This window comes from Octopus sinensis, linkage group LG25, assembly GCF_006345805.1.
Source record: "Octopus sinensis linkage group LG25, ASM634580v1, whole genome shotgun sequence".
NCBI lineage: Eukaryota > Metazoa > Mollusca > Cephalopoda > Octopoda > Octopodidae > Octopus > Octopus sinensis.
In genome coordinates this window covers 994993-1019030 of record NC_043021.1, presented here as the reverse complement: position 1 = coordinate 1019030, position 24038 = coordinate 994993, and the positions used below count along the sequence as shown (strand labels likewise).

Genomic DNA, 24038 nt, shown 5'->3' with positions numbered 1-24038 from the left:
AACGAGGCTAGCTTTAAAAATGGCGGCGGCAAGCGAAAATCGCGAAGAAAATATTTGTGAGGAGCCAAGAAACGGGGAATTGAAGCAGACCATTCCGTCCGATGCCGTCCAGTCTCTACAAGACATTTGTGATGTATTGTGTGAAGAGGCAGCTAATGGCTTTAATAAACAATCGCGTCTTACACGGGATGAGAAACAAATCTGCCAAAAACGATTCTCGGAGGTAAGTTGGCCAGAAAACCGTCAAATGTTTCTTTCTCTTCATTTAGTGACAACACAGCCATATATTTATACGTTTATACATCTTATACGTTTATACATTTACTGACACACCACAAATACATTGCAGTCGCTGTTTTATATCGAGTGATGCCAATATTTCGTGTCTATGACAGTCTTTAAAAAGATATCGACCTTTTTGGGGGGTTTATAATTATTTACTTGATAATTACACAATAAGTTGCTAAAACTATTTAATAATGTTTTTACAACAAACTAAAGGCATTAAACAAAGCAAAAATGATCACCTGTCAGCAGTTACACAGTGATCATATGAGTTAGAGCTGTACGAGTTCGATCCTCGTTGGAGACTGTTTATAAAGTTTGAAATTAATAGGAAATGTCTCCGTTTTATTGTTATTGGGGAATCGTCCCTTGACTGAAGACTGGTAAATGTATATCACCTGCCTGTAATGATGAATATTGAATTTCTTTTTTTACTGGAATTAGTATTTGGTTCGTTGGAAAGGGACCGGGGATAAGAACCTAATTCGTCCCCTTAGCATCATCTCTGTTCTCTCTTCCCTCTAATTTCGACAAACGTCATTACTCATTTCATTGCGACACAGTATTTACCAAACTGAGATAAAAAAATTTCTATTTCTCGCCATCTAAGGATTTGTCTGTCAAATAATGAAGACAAAGTGATGTGAGGAAGAGAAGGAGGACGAGGAAGTTACAGTTGTTTTATTAATGTAAACAAACTTCGGTACGACTTGAGAACAGTGGTCCCGGTGCGCGCACTCCAGTACTCGCGCATCCGCGCTAGCTAGTCATGACTAGTCGATCCTTACTTTGTGTTTTTGTGTGTAATTTACTTTGTTTAAAAAATTATTTATTTTGTGTTTTATTTACTTTGCTAGGTAGTCTTTGTAGGGTCGACTAATCACGACTAGCTAGCGCGGATGCGCAGCTACGTTAGTGCGCGCACCGGGACCACTATTCCCAAACTTCTATTGATTCACCACGACCAGTTCTTATTTTAAATGCTTAATCATAAAAGTCGCAGTTAGTTGAATTAATGACCACTTGTAGGGGGCTAGATTGACCTGTTATATCACTGGTATTAAAATGGTAATATTGTTTCAGTGTAAAAAGCTTGTAGAACGGTGATATCTTCGTCGCTTATACGTTTTTCCTCTCAATAAAGAGGGTTACTGTAGAGGAAAATATAATTGTGATAATTTGCTAAAGATACACCAACTTCGACCTTCATTAATGACCTAACGATGATGAAATTGACCATCATCAACTCATTGTCATCATTTAACATCCGTTGTCCATGCTGGCATAGGTTTGACCAGTGCTGGCAAGCTGCACCAGACTCCAGTCTGATTTGGTATGGGTTCTACGGCTGGGTGCCCTTCCTAACGCCAACCGACAGTGTAATGGGTGCTTTTACGTGCCACCATTTGTGTGACATCCGTATCCGTCACAACTACTATTTTACTCCAAGAGTGTAGTGAGTGCCTTTTACGTGCCACAAGCACTGTCCACAACTATGATTTCACATGGCCCGACAATCTTTTCTCCCACTTTTTTTTTTTGTATAGGTTTAAGAGTTTTTCTCTGACACAACATCTCCCCATTTGTTCTAATGCTTTGTCATTTCATTCGTAAAGTTCAATCTCCTGAGATCAGCCATCATTACCTCTTCCTATGTCCTCCTCTTCTACAAATTTCTTTCACTTGGACCTTTACCCAGGAGTCATCTTTCCTACGCAATGTGTGTCCATACCAAGGTAACCTTCTCTCCTTGCCACTGCATCTGGCTCCTCATGTGATTTCTGCTCCGTTGTCCATCCACACTAACATTACACATTCAGCCGAATATGTTCAATGCTCATATTTCATTTCCATGTAACACAAGCTTCATACAAGCTGCCCTTGATTTGGAGAGGAGTCACCCTTTGTTGCCAAAACCTCTTAAAACTATTGATGAAGCAACAATAGATCCCTGAACTTTCTCCACTCTATTCTCTTTACAACAATGCTTTTTGAACACTTTCATTCACTGTTAATTTGATCACCTAGGTAATGGAAATAATAATGATTTGGTGAGTATTTGAAAGAATTTTTTATAGGTGTACTTAATGATAATTATGCGTGTGCATCTGCTGCAGGCAGAATTTTCTTCTGGCTGCCAGTGATTCCACTATTTCTTGTGCACTGTTCCTATCAACTGTTTTTCGGTATATTGAATATGGCCACTCTCTTATAATTGTTGGGTTCTAGGTTTCACTAAAACTTTTGCCTTTGCTAAGTTCCCAACACCTTGTTGACAGAGAAGTTATGAAGGAGGAGTATTTGTTCTCTGAGCCAGTGGCCACCACAGCTCATGGAGAAGATATTTTCAAAATCTTAGAAGCCTTTCTCTTTGAACATGGGCTGAGCTGGGAAGCACTTGTTGGTCTGTGTACAGATGGAGCTCATATGATTGGTTGCAAATCCAACTTCAAAACCTTTGTGAAAAATGTTGCTCTGCATGTCTCCTACATTCATTGCATCAATCATCATTATGCTTTGGCATTTGAAAACTCTACCACCTGGCCTTCAAGAAGTGCTTGCATATGTTGTGAAGATTGTGAACCATACCCAAGGGAGCACAACAGCATTAAGGATTTTGAAAGTGCTTTGTGAAGAAATGGGCACTGGCTTCTCTGTTCTCCTGTTTCACACACAGGTCTGTTGGCTCTCATGTGGCAAGGTTCTGAATTAGGTGCTACAATTTCGAGAGGAAATCCTAATACTGTTGGAACACTGTTGTACTTTGAAAGTTCGTCTTCTTCATGAAAAGATACAAGATGACTATTTCATAACAAAGATTGCCTACCTGGTTAATTTGTGAATCCCCTGAACATTTCACTGCAGTGTTCAAGAGCAAGATTCAGCTTCAGCAGAAAAGAGTTCAGGACGATGACACCACTTTCTTCCTTTAGATGACAACCTCTGGGATTCTATGCTAGAAGCCGAATGCAGTTTCCATGACGATACCTCAGTTCATCATCTTCTGGCAGTGAATGACTCCCCAGGATTGGATGTCTGCTATAGTGATGCACGGATCTGCAGACCCTTTTAAACAGCGAAGGACAGTGTCATTAGGGATACTGATGTAGCTGCAAAGGTATAATTTCTTCAAATTCCTGAGGCTACTCAGTTGAAAATTGATCTTTCTGATCAAGAGCTGACATTTTAGGCAAAACTGGAGGACGACTGCCCTGTTGTTTTGATGCATGCACTGACCATACTGAGCCAATCCAGCTTAACCTGTCACTGTCAGGTTGGATTCTCAACAATGAAGGCAGGCAGCAGGCTTGTGATTGATGCCGACATGAAGTCTGTCCAGCACTGCTCCTTGCTTTGATGGACTTATGGCTGCAAAACAATATCAACCCTCCCACTGAGTGGATAAGTAGGTTGTGTATGATGTTCAGTAGTCCCATGTGGGTTTTTTAGCACATGTAGCATTTTTCAAGGTCTTTTATTTATAACAATTTCAATAGATTATGATCTTCATGTAGTTTTGTTTTATCTTACCTTTACACAAAGTTCACCATTAAAAAATTTATTATAGGGGTTTTGGTAATACCTTGGGGAGTCTCAAGGTAAGACAATGAAAAAGGTTAAGAACCACTGTACTAGGCACTCTATCCCAATTTCTTTTATATTCCTCTTGATACCTTCTGATACTGTCCCCAAGGACCCAATAATAATTGGCACTATCTCCACCTTCTTCATTTTCCATAGCCAGGTTATTTCGTACTTAAGAGGGTTGTATCTGTCTATCTTTTCACCTTCCTTTTTGAGTATTTGTGGGTCAAAGCGACACACAACATCAACTGTTTAGCACTTGATCTGTTTGGATTAGGAAATTTCACAGGATTCTGCTGCTCTCCAATTCCGTCACTCTTTGCAGTTTGGGTTCATTCCACGTCAGGATCCTCTGTCAGGATCCCACTTTCAACTCAGTTTCCAATTATTATTATTATTTCGCCGAGTTTGACTTTGCTTTCCATCCTTTTGGAGTTGATAAAATAAGGACCAGTTGAATAGTGGGGGTCACCCCACCCCCAAATGGCTGCTCTTGTGGCAAAATTTGAAGCCATTGTTGTTATTGTTGTTGTTATTATTATTATTATTATTATTATTACATACACACAGGTGTTTAAACAAATGTTCATGTCCAATGTACGTGTTGAACAACCAGACTTACAGATCACAGAAGATGGAAACAAAGGTAAATTTCTTTTCACTATTATCTCTCATAGACTTTCCCTATCTTTGGCATCATCTCTTTAATGTCCTTTGTTGTGGCTGATGTGGAACATTATCTCTGTGTTTCAACGGACCTACACTAATACAGGAATTGTTCAGCAATTGTCCAAACATTCTATGTGGATCAAGAATTTCTTGGCATTTCTCGACCTGCTTCTTTCTATTCTTCTCTGTCATTCATGGCAATTTTAAATTCTTCGATTGTGCAGCAAATGTTTCCTAGCAACAGGTTGGTGTTTTTTTCTTTTCTTGGTTTAAGCCTTTCCAGTTATGGTTGCCACTGAACAACTTCAGCTACAAGATCCTCTTTGTTAATCTAGTGTCCTATACATTGTGATACTCAAGGGTCACCATATATAATGAAAAAGAGCATTAAAAATCTAATAAGAAATACATAACGAGTAAAAAAAATTTAATCATTAGTTTAATCATTTTGGTAAGTTCAGGAGACAATTTTGAATTGTGATTTTAATTACTTTAATATTTTTCATTTCCTCATCCCATTTTCTTTCTTGCTTATTCACGTTCGATTAGGTTGGATGGTCATCATGCCTCATATCACCTTATAGACACAAACCAAGAAGTCCAGCCAAGTGTGGTGGTGGTGGTGGTCCTACTAATGTGTAGTGCAGAGTATGTGAAGTCATTATCAGTTAAAGCAACAATAGTGTTGATGACAATCTCATAACGTTCCATTTGTTGATCCCAGTGGACAAGTAGAATTGTTAGGACAAGTAGAATTGTTGGGGCTGTTGGTGCCTTGTGTTCTTTGCTTGTAATCTCTTCTGGTTTTAAATTAAACTGAAGCTTACATCACCTTTCTGTGAGGAACTGATAAAGTTCCAGTCAAGTAGTAGAAGGAAGGCGGGGTTGATACTGACTCTGCCCTTCTCCAAAATTGAGACCTTGTGTCTAAGAAATCAATAACTGACATATCTTAATTATGACCTTAATTCAGAATTAACACCAGTTCACCACTACCATCCAAAGCATTAGCACTTTATTGTCTTCTATTCTACTTCCTGTTTGCAGTAAGACACCCCTGAAATATAAAACATTCACAGCCTGTAAGGTTGAAGGGTTTTTGCCAGAATATGTTCTTTTATCAAACTATTTATATGCCATGATGACCACCCTTTTTCAATTCCTCTTCCAGATTCTAGTGACATGAACTTAGAAAAGAAGAAATCAACAAGTGAGGCATTAACAGTACAACTTGATGATGCAATCCTTAATATAGCCCAGAAACGAAAGGAGTTCCCTAAATTGTGTGTCAGGAACTTGAAAACCTATACAAAACTAGAACTTGGTTATCTTGTAAGTATATTTCTCTGGTGATTTTATTTACTTTAAAGATAATAATAATAATTTTGAATGACAAAAAAGCTGGCAGAACTGTTGAAAGAGAAGAAGAAATACTTTGGGGGTATTTCTTATGTTTTTCCCTTTACATTCTGAACTCAAATCTTGCTATGGTCAACTTTTCCTTTCATTCTTTCAGCAGTCGATGAAATAAAAACTACTGAAGTTAGTTTAATTCACAAAACCTTCCCTAAAATTAAGGTTTCTTTATCAGAAATCATTTAAGATGACAAAAAGTCTTTTGTTTACAGAAATTTGTGACATTTAGTTGTGTTACCTCCCTTACACTATCTTAGCCTTAGTGTTCCATTGAACACAGTTTTACTCTCATCTTCCTTTGAACACAATGTGTCCTGTTCATAAAATGCTCTCACACTGTAACATGGCCTCACTGATAGAAATGGCTTAAACTTCAGTTCTTTGTCTTTCTCCTTCATCTTGTTGATGAGTTTTACTTCTGACATTGATAGGTATTCCATCAGTGTCCAATGATGACAAAGTCTGTGTTTTCAGTGATGAGAGTGCTACATGTGACTCTGCAATCCAAAGCTGGCAGCCCACCGGTGCCCACAGATGTCACAACAAGAGTCTGTTGTCTGGATTGAGGTGTCTGCTGCCCTGTGATGTCTTTCTCCTGCAGCATCGAGACACCGTTACCATTCCTCTTTGAAGACAGCTGCTGCTGGTGAGGTGAAAGACCTTCATGCTGACCTGTCTGTGGCAGAGGCTTTGAGTTTGCATGATCTAATGCCACTCCATTAGAGGTTACTGTTTGGAGTGTCTTTGTACCTCAGTTTAAGTCTTCCTCATTTGCATGAGCCAGGTGTGAGCTCGCTGTACAACAGCTGTTTGGCTACACTGTTGTTGTCAGTCATCCTCATGACATGTCCAGTCCAGCATGACTGAGCCTTCAGCAACATTGACTCTGTCCAGTACTTGTTGGTTTGTCACACTGTCCTGCTAGCAATTTTGCCAGGATCCTGTGCAATGCCCTTGTGGGAAACTGTTCCAGCTGTTTGATGTTTCAACAGTATGGGGTTCATGTTTGACATCCATAGAGTAGAAATGACTATAGCCTTGTCCAACTTGTCCTTCACACAGGTCCTACTTTACACAGTGAAAGACCTAGACCTGGGCATATATATCAAATATCGCTCTGACAGCCCTGTTTTTGATCTCTGGACAAACCAAGACATTGGAAAAGCTTGTCACTGAAGCCCTATTTGCAGATAACTGTGCCCTTGTGACACACAAGGAAAATCTTCTGCACACCATTGTTGCTTGCTTTGGCATTATAGAGAGGATTAATTAAGTTAATGTGGACATGTTTGGACATTATTTCAGTTTCTTATTTGGGCAGTGCTACAAACAGATTGTGTTTCTGGGAATTATTTTATTCACAAAATCTGGGCATTGTAGAACCCATTGCAATCCTTAAGCATAAAATAAAGATGAAATTATAAAAATAATTTTAGCTTAGCAAGGACTTTTTTCTGATTTTCTGCAGAATTCAGTTCAGATCCGAATTCCCCCCAAACCAGCTGTACCAATACCACCTGTGTCTTTTCATTCACCTGAAGAGTCTGAAAGTTTATCCAAATCTTTAAAGTTGTTATCTTCACTATCTAAGGTAAGTTAGCGAGTTTCCTTCTTTCTCCCTACTTAGCTCTGTCATTCTGACCAGGCTGACAGTTCTAACAAACTCTGCTATGTCAAGGTAAGGGCTGCAACTGAATATCACTTTGTAAATGACATCAAATTTAGACATTTTTGCATTTTTAACAAAATTACATCCTCAACAATAAATTGTTTTTGAAGCAACAACCTTTCTGTTAAATAGAGAAAAGACAAGTTCTAGAGATTGTTTACGCAACTCACCTAACGCCACCTCCAACTTTTCAAAGCCCAACGTTACCAACCTGTTTAATTATCTATTCATATATGAGACAATTGACACAAATCTTATTTCAATATAGACAAACACACACTAGGGTTAGCAGATACTGGAATACAAGTGGTTCCTTTTGCAACCCCTAGTTTACCATTGTTTTGACAAAACAAGGTTTAAAGTTGTTAGTACTTGCATGTAGAAGACACCAGCTTGCAAGTGTGTGCAAAGGTTTGGACTTCATTACTTAAAATAATGCAACTGTTTTGTACTTTATCTGGAATTTTATGTGCCATTTAAGGAAGACTGCAGACATTGTACAATAATATCATATGTTGGTGCAAATGCTCTACAGTTGTGACGTAACAATACATATGTGTTATTATTGAATGTGTATATGCATGTTCAATAATAACAATACAGTACAGTAGTGGTGCATAACAATATATCAACTGTATAGTAATGACATGTAGCCATACATATAGTGTACAGTAATGATACACAAATACAAAAGTGACTAAACTATTTTTATTGTGTTAAATTAAACTTCAAGATAAATCTTCCTCTGGATTACTCACCAATTGTGTCTCTGCTAATATCCCTCAGCTACCTTTTTTTTTATTCTGCTTGCTGGGTCAGGAGGAAGTGGCAGTGGTGCCTATGACCCTTGCAGGCTGTCCATGAGATTGATGAGTTGTTATGTAAACTAACCACGTGTTTAACTGTTGTTAGTAGCTTTGTAAAACAACCAGGTTAATTATGGTTTGCAATTTTGTAAAGTGGTGTCCTTAAAAATTCATTCAGGATTCTCTGCCATAGTATCTTACTTCAAGAAGCCTGAGAGACATCATCATCATCATTGTTTAATGTCTGCTCTCTATGCTGGCATGGGTTGGATGGTTTGACATGGAACTGGTTAGCAGGGAGCTCTCCAGACACCAACCACTTAACAGAGTGTGCTGGGTGTTTTTTTCTGTGCCACCAGCACAGATACAGCACTGGCACAGGTGCACCTGGAAGTACAAACCTGTGTGTGTGGAAGACAGGGATTTTAATTAGCTTGACATGTCTTATCAAGTACAGCAAATCACCACATCACCCGGTCCCTTGTTATTTCCTTAGTGAGGCCCAGAATCTAAAGGTCCTTTCTCACTACCCCTATCCACAGGTACCCTCCACAGTTAGGGCTTGGCACTTCTTTATGCAGCTGTCCTCATCCATATGCATCACATGACCAAACCAGCACCGTCTTCTCTCTTGCACACAACATCTGATGCCTCTTACATCATTTGTCATGTGTCCATACTGACTTACCCATCCAGCAGAGTGTGCTAGCTTCATTTCTTCCAAGCTTTTGCAAGTCCTCTGTAGTCAAAGCCCATGTTTCTCTGCCATGTAAATTAGCTGTACATACACAAGCATCATACAATCTACCTTTCTTTCTGAAGGAGAGGCCCTTAGTGTTTGACTAGTACTTTGTGTGAATGTGTATTTGTGTATATGTTCCACCCATGCCAGCATGAAATGCAGATGTTAAACAGTGATGATGATGTATATATATATATATATATATATATATCAATATCAGTTCTAATAATGACACAAAAAGAACGAATGAAGCCTAAATGCATTGGTTGCAGGCATTAATAGGCTAAGGTTAGAGGAAGGGGTGTTCACTTAAAATATTCAATGAAATGGAGGAGGGGGGAGGAGGAAGAAATACCGAAAATATCTGGCAGCACAAACTAGAGGTTAATTTGGATGTTTGGCTATTGTGTTCACATCTACTACAGACATCATGTTTGCTTCCTCTGAACTCGACATTTAATTCTACCTGCTTTATTTTATCAAAATAAGTGCAGAATTTCTCAGAAATATAATCTTATATTCAACACTCATTGATGTCTCTCTGTAATTCCAGTCAATGTCCTTACTGTTTTCTTGTATATTCTTTAGAAATAATTTTTTTAATCTTTATCCTGTCTGTTTAAATCTTTGAATCCTTTTGCATTTTAGACGACAGTCAAAGATTGTGGTCAATTAGAGAATCTGGAGACAGTAAAGACCATTGTGAAGGAAGTGAAAAAGAGTAAAACTCACCAGCTAATATTCCAAACAGATGATTCACCAGTGCCTTCGAAGATAACTCGATCAGTTAGCCATTGTCTACAGAATCAACAAATGCATCGACGACAATCTCCTCGCTTTAAGAGACGAACTCCTTAAATTTCTCACAGCTCAACTTCCCATTTTCTGCTTAAAATCAACTGCAAAGCTTTTATTTTCCCCTAAACTTTGGCACAGAAACCTAATCAAGCCTTCTTCTCTGCTGCAATCCTATCTTTGGCAAGTATCAGCTTTGCTTGATTAAACTGTTTATCTCCTTCCCTGTGAATTTGTGTAAGAACTCCTCCTCCTCCTCCTCATCATCATCATCATCATCTTGCTCATGTCCACTTTGTCTGTCATCCATCCTCAGTAAAGAAGGTTCAAATCAACTTTGTTGTAACCCACCTCGCTCCCATGCTGAGGGCCACATCCAACAGAGTTGTGCGTAAATTTCCTCTTTCATTCACCACAGATAATTTTCATCACAACATCAAACATGTAATGACAGTCATTTTTATAAAAATTAGAGGATCTGAACTATTGATTTGTCATCTTGGATCTGTTCTTCAAATTGGTTTTCTTTACAAACATAATTGGAGCAATTAGATTCTTAACTATTCTTTAAATCTCATTACCAGAGAATTAGTAACCATGTTGGGTACCTTGTTCTTAGCTGAGGACAGGGACCAACCAAATAAGCACCAGTTACTGACTTGATTGAGAATCCTCTATGTGAGTGGATTGTAACTTGATGTTCTTGAGCGAGTTTTTTTCATAGTAGTCTCCAAGGCATGGATATTTATCTGAATGGATTTACATTTCAAACAACAAACTGATATTTACAAAAGATATTCTAGTTTTATGTGGATTACAAATATTTGATGCTGTCTCAAAATTAACTAAGATGCTTAACACCTTTCACATGTATCCCAGCCAAAATAACAAAAGCCAACAATTTGTACTTTATTAGGTCTTCCTACAGTTGAAGGAAAGTCTTAGGGAATTATTTAATGTGACTGTCGGTTTTATGAGTAGAATGTTCACTAGATGCAATGCCTTAGTGATGTGATTTTTTAATTGGAGAAAGTCAGTGCATTTTAGTGTATTTTGATGTTCAGTCCATGTAGCACTAAATTTGTAGAGCTGGTGTCTTGTTGCTTTATTTAAACTAATAAATAGTGGACTACAAATTAATAAAACATCATTTATTCAGCTTCCTTACCACATGTTTACAACATTGGATTCTACTTACTCATGGTGCTTATTAAGAGCCTAGTAAATTGGTACACCATGAGTAGAGTATTTTGATCCCTTAATTTAGCTAACTGATGCCCGGTTGTGTCATCTGAAACTGTCTACAGAGGATAGAGAATAAATAGTGATCCATCTGGATCCGTGTGGTAGCATTCAGCAGTAAACTCAATTGCTGACTGATCCATTTAGCATTTTAGAAACAGCAATGTTCCATAGAGCTGGTACTTAATCTCTTTCCTTAATTTGTTTAACCATCTCTTGGCTAGGAAGCTAGTAAACATTGCAAGGGACTTTCTCCACTACTACTAAGGTGCAATGTCAATTGAAATGTCTTCCTGTGGATTTGAACTAAAAACCTATGAATTGACAGTCTAGTACCTGATCTACTCAGCTAATTTTGCCTCTCTTCAACATTAATACTCTTACAGAATGAATCTACTTGACAACTTTCATTTCTTTTCTATCTGATAGTCTCAGTCTTTGCTGAGCATGGGAAAATAATTATTTTTCCATTTGTACATAATGTGTGTAAATACTTGTGTGTGTGTGTGTGTGTGTGTGTACCTGTAAAACGGAATATATTTTCATTAGTTGGTGAAATAAAGATTGAATTATATTGTTGTTGTTTTTTTTTACCTGTTTATTTTATACACCTCTCTCATTTTATATATCTACAAAAGCAGAATAAAATGAAAATGTACACATTCAAACATTATTATTATTATTATTATACTGAAGTGTTATCCATCGTATGACGGATAACTCTGGAAATATCTTTTTGCCATTATGGGTAATATCAGGAATTTATGTTTGAAATAAGTAAATATAAACGATTTTTTATATATTCAGTTGTTTTGTTTAACCAGAAAAAAAAACAAAAAAACTATTTCTATATATTTGACACTTGGGTAATGCTGGATGCATCATCTCTGTACACTTTTCTTGGTTGACATCATCATCATCATCATTTAACATCCATTTTTCCATGCTAGCAAGGCTTGGACGGCTTGACTGGAGCTGCACCAGTCTCCATTGTCTACTTTGGAATGGTTCCTACAGCTGGATGCCTTTCCTAACACCAGTCACTTTACATGGCACACTGGGTGCTTTTTATGTGGCACCAGCACTGACAGGGTCACCAAGTCCCTTGCAAGACATAAACTCCTTCACTGGTGTTGGGATGGGTGGTGAGGATTGTTGGGATATTCCCTTGAGGGACATTGGGGGTGCGGAGAATAAGTGAGGTGATAGAGAGGTTTGGACTGGGTGAATGGTCAATAGAAGTGACTGTGGCAAGTGATAGAGTAAAATATGGGAGAGGCCTGAGGGAAAGGGATTGCAGTAAATGTGTGAGGTGAGAGCAGATAAGCAAGATATTAAGGATGGAAAGAGGAGACAGAGGAAGGTGGTGGAGGATAGAGAAGTGATGGGTGTTAGGGGATGAAATGTGGGGGAAAAGGATTGACATTTACAAAAGCATGATTTTTTTTCAAACTGGTGGAAGAATAAGCTCTGTGAACTTTGTCCAGCCTATTATTCTAGTAGCTATGCTCTTGGAGCATCCACCGCCACTGCTGACTTGGCTACCCTAGATAATGTTCAGTACAGTATAATTCCTGTTATGGGAATTGCACTCACATGTGACTTTCAGGACCCTTTTCTTCAGAGTGGAGACAATCTTCAGCCCCTAACAACTAATAACTCTTTATAGAGCTTAAGAAAGACCCACAATAAAATAATGTACCCACATCTTAGATGGAGCTGCTACTGCACTAAAAGACAATCAAGATTGCATTAAAAAATGGTCATTTTACCAACTGGCAGCAAGTTAGTCATCAACATCTGACCCCACAGACATTCAGTCTCCTCTTTCTACAGTTGTCTCTGCTTCTGGGAACTGGTAGGTCTGATTCCTCTCTACTAAATTCCTTATCTATGGTAGGTTTTGTACAAACACTATTTCTCTTTTTGCCAGTCCTTCCTCCCCAGAACATCAGTGCTCTAGAATTCCCCCAGAACTGTAATGGCTCTGGGTGGCACATCAATTGAGCTAGACCCCAGAAAAAGGACTTCCCAGCTACAGGCACCCGTTGCACACACACAGGCTTTGGTGTCAACTTGCCATGTTTGTCAGGCTGACAATTTTGGTAAAATATAATGTTTAGACATTGGGTGAGAGCAGGAGAGTTGGATGTTTTCATACCTGTCATGTAGACATTTATAAACACAATTATATATGTATATATATCCTGTGTTTATATATATATATATATATATATATACACACATTCACACCTGGCCATCTACATGTCAAGTGCCAGAGTGAGATGGTTATATTTAGAGAGAGGGTGGAGAATTAGGAGTGAGAGGGAAGGCATTGGATTACATTGAAGTGGCAGGTGGGGAGAGGAAAGCAGGTCAAATTTAGAAATTAGGAGAATGGGTGTGAGAAAGAGACATAGAGATGGGGGAGGAGAGAAAGACAGACAGACTAGTAAAGAGAGAGAAAGCATCGTATCTGACCGCATGGTTGTACCTCAGTTGATAACATCTTAATGTAATTTTAAGTTGACCACTTTCTCTCCTCTGATATGTTAAAGGTGTTATTCCTCTTCGCAGCTTCTCTGCTCATCATTGATGTCTCCACAGGTAAATCTTTTACATCTACAATATCTTCTTATTACATTTGCACCTTTTTATAATGTTATCTCACTTAGGTGGAGCCTCAAATACTTCCAACCTTGACTCACCACCACTGAAGGGGGCGGAATCATCAGAAGTGGATGACTCAACATAAAACTGGTTCATATCTCTCTCTCTCTCTCTCCCTCTCACCCTCTCTCTCTCTCTCTCTCTCCCCCTCTCTCTCAGTACAAATTTCTGCAACATCAGCAAAAAGGGAAATAAAAACGGTACCAATTTTGTTAAATGAAATAATTGTAATGTGAAATTTATTCGAAAAAAGTAAATGTAAAATATGGAAAAAAATTAAAGGTGGGGGAGTAAATAGATTTATAAACCCAAACTGTTTTATGGTGAACCTTTTTGGTGGTTGTGGTTTTTATCCTACTTTGTGATACCATTAAAAAACAAACTATATTCTCTCAAAACAATGAATATATATATGTATAGATGTGTGTATGCATATATGCACACACATGTACATACATGTATGTATGCACACACACACACATATATCATTATCATCATGTAGCATTCCTTTTCCATGCTGACATGGGTTAGATGGTTTGACAGGAACCTGGTAAGCCAGACAGCTGTACCAGGCTCCCGTTTTGTTTTGGCTTGTTTTCTTCAGCGGGATGCCCTTCCTGATGCCAACCACTCTACAGTGGCACCAGCCGCAACCATCATTTCTCTAAGCTTGACATGTCTTCTCAAGCACAACAAATTGACAAAAGTCTCAGCCATATGTCATTGTCTCCTTGAGACTCAACAACCGAAGATCATGCTTCACCACCTCATCCCATGTCTTTCTGGCTCTATCTCTTCCACTGGTTCCTTCCGCAATTAGAAATTGGTATTTCTTTATGCAGCTGTCCTCATCCATATGCATCACATCACCATACCAACACAGTTTTCTTTTTTGCACATTGCATTTGGTGTCTTTTATAGTCAGTTTTTCTCTTATGACACACACTGTTGTATGTGCACCCGGCATTGCACATCCAGTGGAGCATACTAGCTTCATTTCTTTCGAGCCTTCATTTGTTCTCTGAAGTCAAAACCCATGTAGCATAGCTGTTCCTACACAGGTATCAATCTGCCTTTCACTCTGAAGAAGAGACCCTTTGTTATCAACAAAGGTAGAAGCTTTCTGAACTTTGCCCAGCCCATACTTATTCTAGCAGCAATGCTCTCAGAGCATCCTCCTCCACTGTTAACTTGGTTGCCTAGGCAACAGAAGCTATCTACTACTTCCAAGTATCCCTCCTGGGCATTTGATGAAGTCTATGTTTTGTAGATTCCTAGTGTTTAGTGTACCTACACATCTACCACACACAAAGACTACTTTCTCTGTTAACTTTCCTTTGATACTGCTGCACCTCATATGTGTTCATAGCTTGCACTGGGTACACCTCATAGAGTTTCTACATATTAAGCAAGGTCATCTCCCTTAAGGGATCTGTGATTTGTCTGTTCTACTTACTAAGTCTTTCGTCTTTACTAAATTAACTCCAAGGACCTTTGTCTCTAGACTTACTTCCACATCTGAAACCTTTTCTCTAGTTCTGGTAGTAATTCATCTATAAGAACAAGGTCATCAGCATAGAGGAGCTGTCAGGGACAGCTCATCTTAAATTCCTCTGTTATGACCTTGACGACTATGATGAACAAAGGGGAGCTGAGAACCAACTCCTGGTGAACCCCTACCTGTACACTGAACCCATTTCTGACTTTCACTGTAATGACAGTATCCCTGTATATGGCTTGTACAGCTCTCGCCAACCACTCATCTCTCCTTAGTTTCCACATTAACCACCAGATAAGGGAGCATGGTCCCTGTCAAAAGCTTTCTCCAAGTCGACAAAAGCCAAGCAAGATGGTTTACTGTTGACCAAGCACTTCTGTAGCTGCCTTACCAGGAATATTGCATCAGTAGTGCTTCTCCCAGGAACAAATCCAAATAGCACTCATCTAAACTAACTCTCTTCTAAATTTGCTGAGTTATGATCATCTTTGCCTCTGTAGCAGTTGACTATAATGCTGCTCTACCTGTCATCGGGTATGACTCCTCTATGGACAGCTTCATTAACTATATGGGTGACTAGACCATATACCACTCCATCACATATTTTAAGCATCTCAGTAGTGATTTCTGGTGGGCCAGGGGCTTTCATGACCTTAATAACTTTACCAATCAGGAATCATTGAAATGTCAATGTGGCAACCACAGATAACAGACTGGTAAGTTCCTGCATATATTTCCAACTTGTTGTTTATACACCCATAGCCACATGTACACATATACCTTCACAAAGATCTCTACGTGCAACCTTCCCTTCTGCCCCAACTGTTAAAAAAAACTTTAGCTGTGTTTATTTCCAGCCCCCAATCTACAAATTGTGAATGGTTTTGCAGCCAAACGGTGTGAGTTCCCTTCAGTTGTTCATTTAATGATTACGGATCAATCAGATGAGGGGGAAAACAACAGCCGGTGTGCTGCCACCATTATTGACTCCACCCATCTCCTGACAGCAGCTCATTGTCTGTAAGTATTACAATCTCTTTATATATGAATTATGGCAACCAAAGGTGAAGGCAGTGTGCTGGCCCCAAATGAACTGATCCCTATATCTGTAATTATGATTTATGGCAGATATGAATCACATCTGTGACTAATACTTTACAACAGATGTGAATGACACTATGATAGATGTGGATGATACTGCATGATAGATGTGACTGACACCATATCACATGCATGACTGTTACAATACAACAAATGACTGACACTGCATGACAGATACAACTGATATTATGACAAATGTGATTGATAATTATCTTAACATGACTTAACCTGACTGAGGAGGAAGGACAGCCTGCTCCACAACCTTTTTCAGGGTCTCTAAAACTGGTGGCAGGAGAGGAGGGGTAGTTATCCTTAAATTGATACAAAGTGGACTCATTAAAGCTATTTGAGGGTGATGAGTCAGAGTTGCCAGACCAATTAATAGGTTGACTCTGACACTTAAGGTGAAGAAAGGTTCCTCTCACACAGTTTCCATCTACCAAACTTCACTCGCAATGATTTGGTGGATCTGAGATTAGGATGAAATTGAGCCTGAAATTATGAGGTCGTGAAGCAAACTTCTTGAACACACAGCTGCATCAAAAGGCCAAAGACAGATGTGTCAGGTACTATATGGTGTGTGATTGATGTTACTGATACAATATAATAGATGTGACTGTTGCTATTTGATAGATGTGATTGACACTATGTGACAGGCATGACTGATACTCAACAATATAAAAGTATGATAACAGACATTTGAAAGCTCTTTGTTTTGTAGCGAAGATGGTGACCCCAGCATCAAGATCAGTATTGGTTCCGTGGTTGAAGAAGAGACAGTTGAATCTTTAAACACATCGTCATTCATTGTTCATGAGAATTACACAAGAACTAATACTTTCATCTGTAAGTGCTTAATACAGTTTTGTCAAGACAAACCAAATTTTACTATGCATTACAACAACAACAGTAACAACAAGATGACAACAGCAACAATAATCTTTGCTTAATTTTCTCTCTGTTTGCTCAGAATTAACCTTGATTAACCTATAAGTTAGCCCAAATAAACCCTATCACTGTGTATCAATGGGACAAATATGAAATACAATAGAGTTGGCCTTGGTTAAGCCTCTTCTTGTCTGTCAAGGAAATATCAACGCTTTTGCTGTTTATTCATACTAACCAACACAACTAAAGATTTTTGAAGAAGTTCAATACTCCCTGTTATTATCATCATCATCATCATCGTCATCATCATCATCATCATCATTATTATTATCATCATCATTATTATTATTATTATTATCCTTTTTAACTCAGATTTTGCTGGACCTTCTGGAGTCTTGCATGCATAGAGGGCTTACATCCTGCAGCCTATTGTACCATGCTATCTGTTCTTTTCAACTTTCCTGATTATTCTGGCCATGCCAAGGAGGCAAGCCTTTTTTAAAAGTTCCACTGGGCCCTCTATTCTGATATCCTTTATATTCCTCTTGATGCCATCTGATGCTGTCTCCAAGAACCCAATAGTAATTGGTACTATCTTCACTCCTCCTAGCTTGTGGCCAAACCTTGGTCTTGTGCTGCCATCATAGTACTCTCAGCTTCTTTCTTTCCAGTGCTCCTTTCTTCAACCGATTCCACTTCTACATGGAATTGGTTTGTGAAGTCCTTTGTTGCATATGCTTCTTCATATCCTTTTTGTACTTACCGTTTTGTTTTTTCCCTTTTCTCTGCTTTCAATATGCCCTTGTCCTTAACTGACCCTAGCATGGTTTCCTTCCTTTAGGATTGGTATCTCATTAAGCTCCCAAGTTTGATAAACAAGTAGTCTTCCACACTTATCAGTCCCCTTCCCCCCCACTATTTGCTATCTTCATGTATAAGCAATCAGTGTCTGTACATGAATGATGGACTCCATGCATCATTAGGAACTTTCTTGTCTTCCTGTCCAACTCCTTTAGCCCCCACCTCTCTCCACTTCAGGATTCCAGTTGTCAGTTTATTGTCAAAATTCTATTTCTGGCATCCATCTTTGGATCCAATATTTTTTCTCACTCACTGCAGCTTTCCTTTCATTGTCTTTTCTTTTATACCATTGTTTTTAATTGTTCTTCTATGCCATTTTGCTTAATTATTATAATTGTTGATTTGACTCAGGTTTGTTCTTATTTCCGGTAGAATATTTGTAGGTAGCATGTTACAACCAGTAACCTTAGGGATCCACAATCTTTCAATAGTCTGTCAGGTGCTCAAAAGCCTTCCTGATAATCTTTCCTGTCCCCAAGAGGCAAACTTTCTTCAGAAGCTCTACAGGTCATTCTATTCAAATCTCCTTCAACCATTTCTCTATATCTTTGCTCACAGTTCCCAATGCAGCACCAATTATCACAACCTTCACAGTTTATATACTCCATATTCTTGCAATCTAAAATTTCAAGGCTTGGGGTATTTTTTTAATTTCTCATCCTTTTTTTCACAATCCTAGAATCAAATGAACATGTTGGATCAATTAGAAAGCAGCTTTGCTTTTCCTTATCCTTTATTCTTATGTCTTGGTTATTATTTTCTAGTTTCTTATCTGTTTGAATAGGAAAATTATTGTTGTTGTTGTTGTAGAAACTCTGCCAGATCTGACTGGGCCTGATGAAGCCTTCTGGCTTCACAGACCCCAGTTGAACCGTCCAACCCATGCTAGCATGGAAAACGGACGCTAAACGATGATGATGATGATGAATACACTGGGGTTATTTCCTTCACCACAGAACATTATCCTTATACAGAATAAAAATGAAAAACACCTCCAAAAGGTTATTAATAATTAATCTAATGTCATTGTTTCTTTTATAGTTAATGACATTGCCATTGTCATCCTGCACCAGCCGATAAACTTCACAAAATGTGTCAAAGCAGCAAAAATTGCCGAGAAAAATGCAACATTTGACAACAGGACGTGTGAGACCATTGGTTGGGGAAGAACAAAATGTATGTAACTATATAAGTATACACACACACACACACACGTGATAGGTATTTATATATATAATACTTAACATAAAAGCATCATTGAAAGGCATCTTATGGTGGTATTCCTCCACAGGCAATATGTCTTATGGCTGTCTAGGTTTAAAGACACAATATATATTTTGGAGAGAGAAAAATTGTGAACACCAGCTACATTTCAGCCTCATTGGGTCTCATCAATGTTGTGTACTCACAACCAGCCGCAGACTTAGATGAGATTTGTCTCCTCTGACATATGGGAAACAATGAATAAAATATTCATTTATATTGGGAATAGCGTCCAGCTGATAAAAATACAGGGTGTTTGGCTTAAATTTGACAGTTTGCATTAAAGGAAAAATAAAACAATATCCCATGCAAAAATAAAAGTATTTTAAAAACCAAAAAATATCAACTGGATTATGGCTGAGGGATTACCATTTACTCAGCGTAGTTGACATAAGCTTCCACCACCTCCTCATGATGACCCCAGAACCTAGCACATGCATTCTTAATTGTGTCTCTGGGAAGACCTTTGAACACCTTGAGTTTTGCTATCAGCTCAGACTTGGTTTTGCAAATAAAGTGGTTAGCGCCTTTCTGAACTGTGCCCCACACAGTAATCTATGGGATTACAAGTGGGGAATGAGGAGGTCAAAAATTGGGGTAGGTGGACACATAGGAATTCTCTGAGAACCATTTCTGATTCTTGCTGGAGGAATGGCAGGGAGCTGAATCCTGCTGGTATTTAGATGACCTTCAAGCAGCAACCCTGTCCAACCAAGGATCAACCACAATCTTCAGCAGCTTTGTTTAAGGCCCTGTCCAAGGATGTGGGGATGTATCATTGCAGTCAGAATGCCCAATGTATCCCTTCCTCCCAGCCATGGCCCCATAGTCTCCATTGCAGCTGCCCTGTCACATTTTACAGCCATTACAAAGCATTGAGCAGCAGCCACAATGTTGGTCTTTTGATGCCCTGCATCAATCATCAATGATAACCTTTTCCAATATTCAGATGGCTTCCAGTCTTCTATGTCAGCTAACTTTTTCTCAACTACAGCCATTCACTGTTCACCAATACATCAAGCTGCTCTTGACAAAAAGGAGACATAGAAAATCATGAAATTTGGCCGAGGCACCCTGTTTGTAATAAAAGCCTTGTGAAACTATCAACTGCAGAAAGTTATTGCTGTATTTGAACCCACCTTAACTAGGATTGCCCTGATAGGGGTTTTGTTATGGATGTGTAGTGATATACTACAACAAACCTTGTTCAAGGGTACATTCTATTGAAAGACTTCTGGTTCTATAAAAGGGGAGGGATTTCATTTTATTTCAGACATTTTATTAACTGTTCTTGGATTTATTTTTCAGTAAATGGGCCAGCATCGAAGATTCTTCTCAAAACGAAACTGACCAGCATCTCTTTTGAGACCTGTTTAAATCAATCACAGTTGATCATCTTACCTGGTTTTATATGTGCTGGAGATTTTAAACCCGGTGGAGCTCATACATGCTATGTAAGACTCTATTGATTAATTTTTCATTTAATAATTAATTTTTAAACATTTGTTTGTGATTTGGCCAGATGGGAGGGACATGATCATAACCTCTGCAAATCATCTTAGACTGGGGTGGTTGACTTTAGACATCAGGAAAAGAAACAAGGGTTAGGTATAACTAGGGAGCCTTAACATGGTTGCTGAATCCCTAAAAATAGTAAAGAAAGCTATCTCAAATCCATCGTATCTGTGGTTTTGGGTGCAGGATGGTCATGGACGGAAGGCTTTTGGAAATAGGCAGAATGGTCATAGATGGAAGACTTTTTGTCTTAAATCTGGTTGATCAGAATTAATCTTGTGATAAACAACAGCAACAAAAACAACAAAATGGGAGGAGAAGGAATTCTAGACAGTTTGGTGAGAGTAGGAGGAGTGGGGTGGGGAAGCTTAGTTGGTGTGAGAGTAGGAGGAGTGGGGTGGGGAAGCTTAGTTGGTGTGAGAGTAGGAGAGTGGGGTGGGGAAGCTTAGTTGGTGTGAGAGTAGGAGGAGTGGGGTGGGGAAGCTTAGTTGGTGTGAGAGTAGGAGGAGTGGGGTGGGGAAGCTTAGTTGGTGTGAGAGTAGGAGGAGTGGGGGTGGGGAGTTGTGTTGTCCTAAATGGAGGGAGCATGCAAGAAGTTAGATCAGGAGTCATTGTTGTAGTGTTATAAGGGGTAGAAAGAGGGGACAGAGCATGTCTCTGAGGCTGGAATCGTAGCCAGTTGGTGTGAGTGAGTGAAGCACAAAGTGACAATGTGAATCAGCCATGCTGTAACTTTGAACTCTGTTTGGCAAGAATGCTGGCCGCTACACACTTAATTCTGAGGAAAGAAAGAACAAATTTAGAATTGATAATTAAGTTTAATGAAGACTATTAAATTAATCAATAATTAAGAATAAATTTGGATTGGAAATTATTTCTAGAGGTAAGGAGTTTGTTTATGAAATCTTTTTTTTCTTTAATGCTTTAGATGGAGGAGTAAGGTCAGTAGCTGGACCCTGTTTAGGGGTCCATGTAACTTGTAGGAGGAGAGCAGGAAGTTGTCTTTTGGTAGGCAGCCTGGTCTGAATGTTTGCAACAGGTTGAACTCTGCTGAAGGTCCTTAAGGGTTTGGGTGGTGGTGTTCTACTGACTGACAAATGAAGTTCACCTCCCAACAACAGGAATGAACCCTCTGACAGGAATGGCCCCTCTGACAGGAATAGCCCCTCTGACAGGAATGGCCCCTCTGACAGGAATGGTCCCTCTGACAGGAATGGCCCCTCTGACAGGAATGGCCCCTCTGACAGGAATGGCCCCTCTGACAGGAATGGTCCCTCTGACAGGAATGGCCCCTCTGACAGAAATGGCCCCTCTGACAGGAATGGTCCCTCTGACAGGAATGACCCCTCTGACAGGAATGGTCCCTCTGACAGGAATGGCCCCTCTGACAGGAATGGTCCCTCTGACAGGAATGGCTCCTCTGACTGGAATGGGCCCTTCAACAGGAATGGTCTCTCTGATAGGAATGGCCCCTCTAACTGGAATGGTCCCTCTGACAGGAATGGGCCCTCTGACAGGAATGGTTTCTACAAAAGGCTTCCATATAGTTTCTCTTTACCAAACTTCACTCGCAAGATTTTGGTCAAACTGAGGCTATGGAAGAAGACATTCACCTAAAGTGCCATGCTCAGGGATCAAACCCCAATCACATAGTTGAAAAGCAAGCTTTTTAATTACTCAGTCATGTGTGCACCATGCTGTTGAGAAGCCTTGGACTTGCTCATCAACTGCAATTTCTTTAAGTGTATTAATTATATATATTAATAGATATATTTAATTAGATAATAATAATTATATTTAATTAAATATTTAGTATATTAGTGGTGGTAGTGAAAATGACAATGATCATGATGATTCAATCCCTTCATTTAATTTTTCTAGGGCGATTCCGGTGGGCCTCTTTATTGTCCAGATGCCAATGGGGACATGGTTTTGGCTGGAATAACATCGTTTGGAGTTGATTGCTACAGTGATATCAATGTGTTCAGCAGTATTGCTTTCCATTCTGACTGGATAATGGAGCATATGAATTGAGAGATTCATATGAAAGGAGCCAACCAGAAAACACCGAGAGGAAGGATACACTGGAGAATATGACCTTCGATATATTGTGCAGGCAAAAGAGAAAACCTAATAAAGACAGGATGGTAACAGCTGGAATGGGATTTGATCAGAGGTTCATGTCATCAGAGAGAGTCAAGGTCAAATAATAACTTTAATATCAGATACGACAAATAGTTTTCCACAATTCTCTTTTGTTCTCCCTCCTCCCCCCTCTCTCTCTTTCATTCTCTCACATTTCTGTTTGCATCAATAAATTTTAATTCGTTGAATCTTTTTCCTGTCTTCCTACCTTCTTGATTGCCAAGGTAGACTTATCCATTCTCATTGCTGGTCTCTAGGAATTAACACTTTCTAGAGAAGTTGTTCTTTCTCATTTCACAGGAATTGAGAATGTTAAATTCCATGAGAAATTTTTCTGACATACAGTGGCACCACCACCACCACCACAAGTAGTACCAATTTTACCATTACTACCATCACCCCCACGTCACCCCAGCCCCCACCAGATCAAGTCCCTCAAATAGTTCCCTCATAATTGTACTACAGCTGTTGGTGAAAAGCAACTTCTATAACAACTGCAGACTTTTACCGATTCCCTCAAAATTCGATGGCATTGTGCATTACATGGCTGTCAAGCTTTTGCTGCCTCACAACTGGAGCTGAATATTCTGATTTGGGATCAGAAGAATCTCCAATAATTTTGAAAGTCCTCGTTTCCTCCTCCTCTCAACAACAATGATGGCTCTGTATGCTGTATCTTGTTTGAGAAATTGTCCACCTTCATGACTCCCTTTGCATTTGATCCCACACAACACACTCTTGGATGATCTCTTCCAAATTCCTCTCCACTCCACCAGGTTCCCACTTTAAATATGCACATACCAAATTCAGAAATACCCCCAGCTGCTTCAAACCAACAAACCTGTCAGCCCTGACAATGTCCTTTCCATTATGCTTCAACATTGCACT

The 24038-nt window shown here is 39.1% G+C and overlaps 2 protein-coding genes across 2 annotated transcripts; both read left to right on the top strand.

Annotated features, from left to right (window-relative positions):
* LOC115224476 lies at positions 1–11841 on the top strand. The gene is made up of 5 exons (XM_029795384.2): positions 1–223; positions 4441–4516; positions 5711–5871; positions 7424–7546; positions 9821–11841. The coding sequence occupies exons 1-5, from the start codon at positions 20–22 to the stop codon at positions 10028–10030; spliced, it is 774 nt and encodes a 257-aa protein (XP_029651244.1). The 5' UTR covers positions 1–19; the 3' UTR covers positions 10031–11841.
* A 1646-nt stretch (positions 11842–13487) lies between these two features.
* On the top strand, positions 13488–23343 carry LOC115224449 (chymotrypsin-C-like). Its single transcript, XM_029795352.2, has 6 exons — positions 13488–13816; positions 16235–16397; positions 17200–17324; positions 19269–19403; positions 20799–20944; positions 22887–23343. The coding sequence occupies exons 1-6, from the start codon at positions 13759–13761 to the stop codon at positions 23037–23039; spliced, it is 780 nt and encodes a 259-aa protein (XP_029651212.1). The 5' UTR covers positions 13488–13758; the 3' UTR covers positions 23040–23343.
* The last annotated feature ends 695 nt before the right edge of the window (positions 23344–24038 follow it).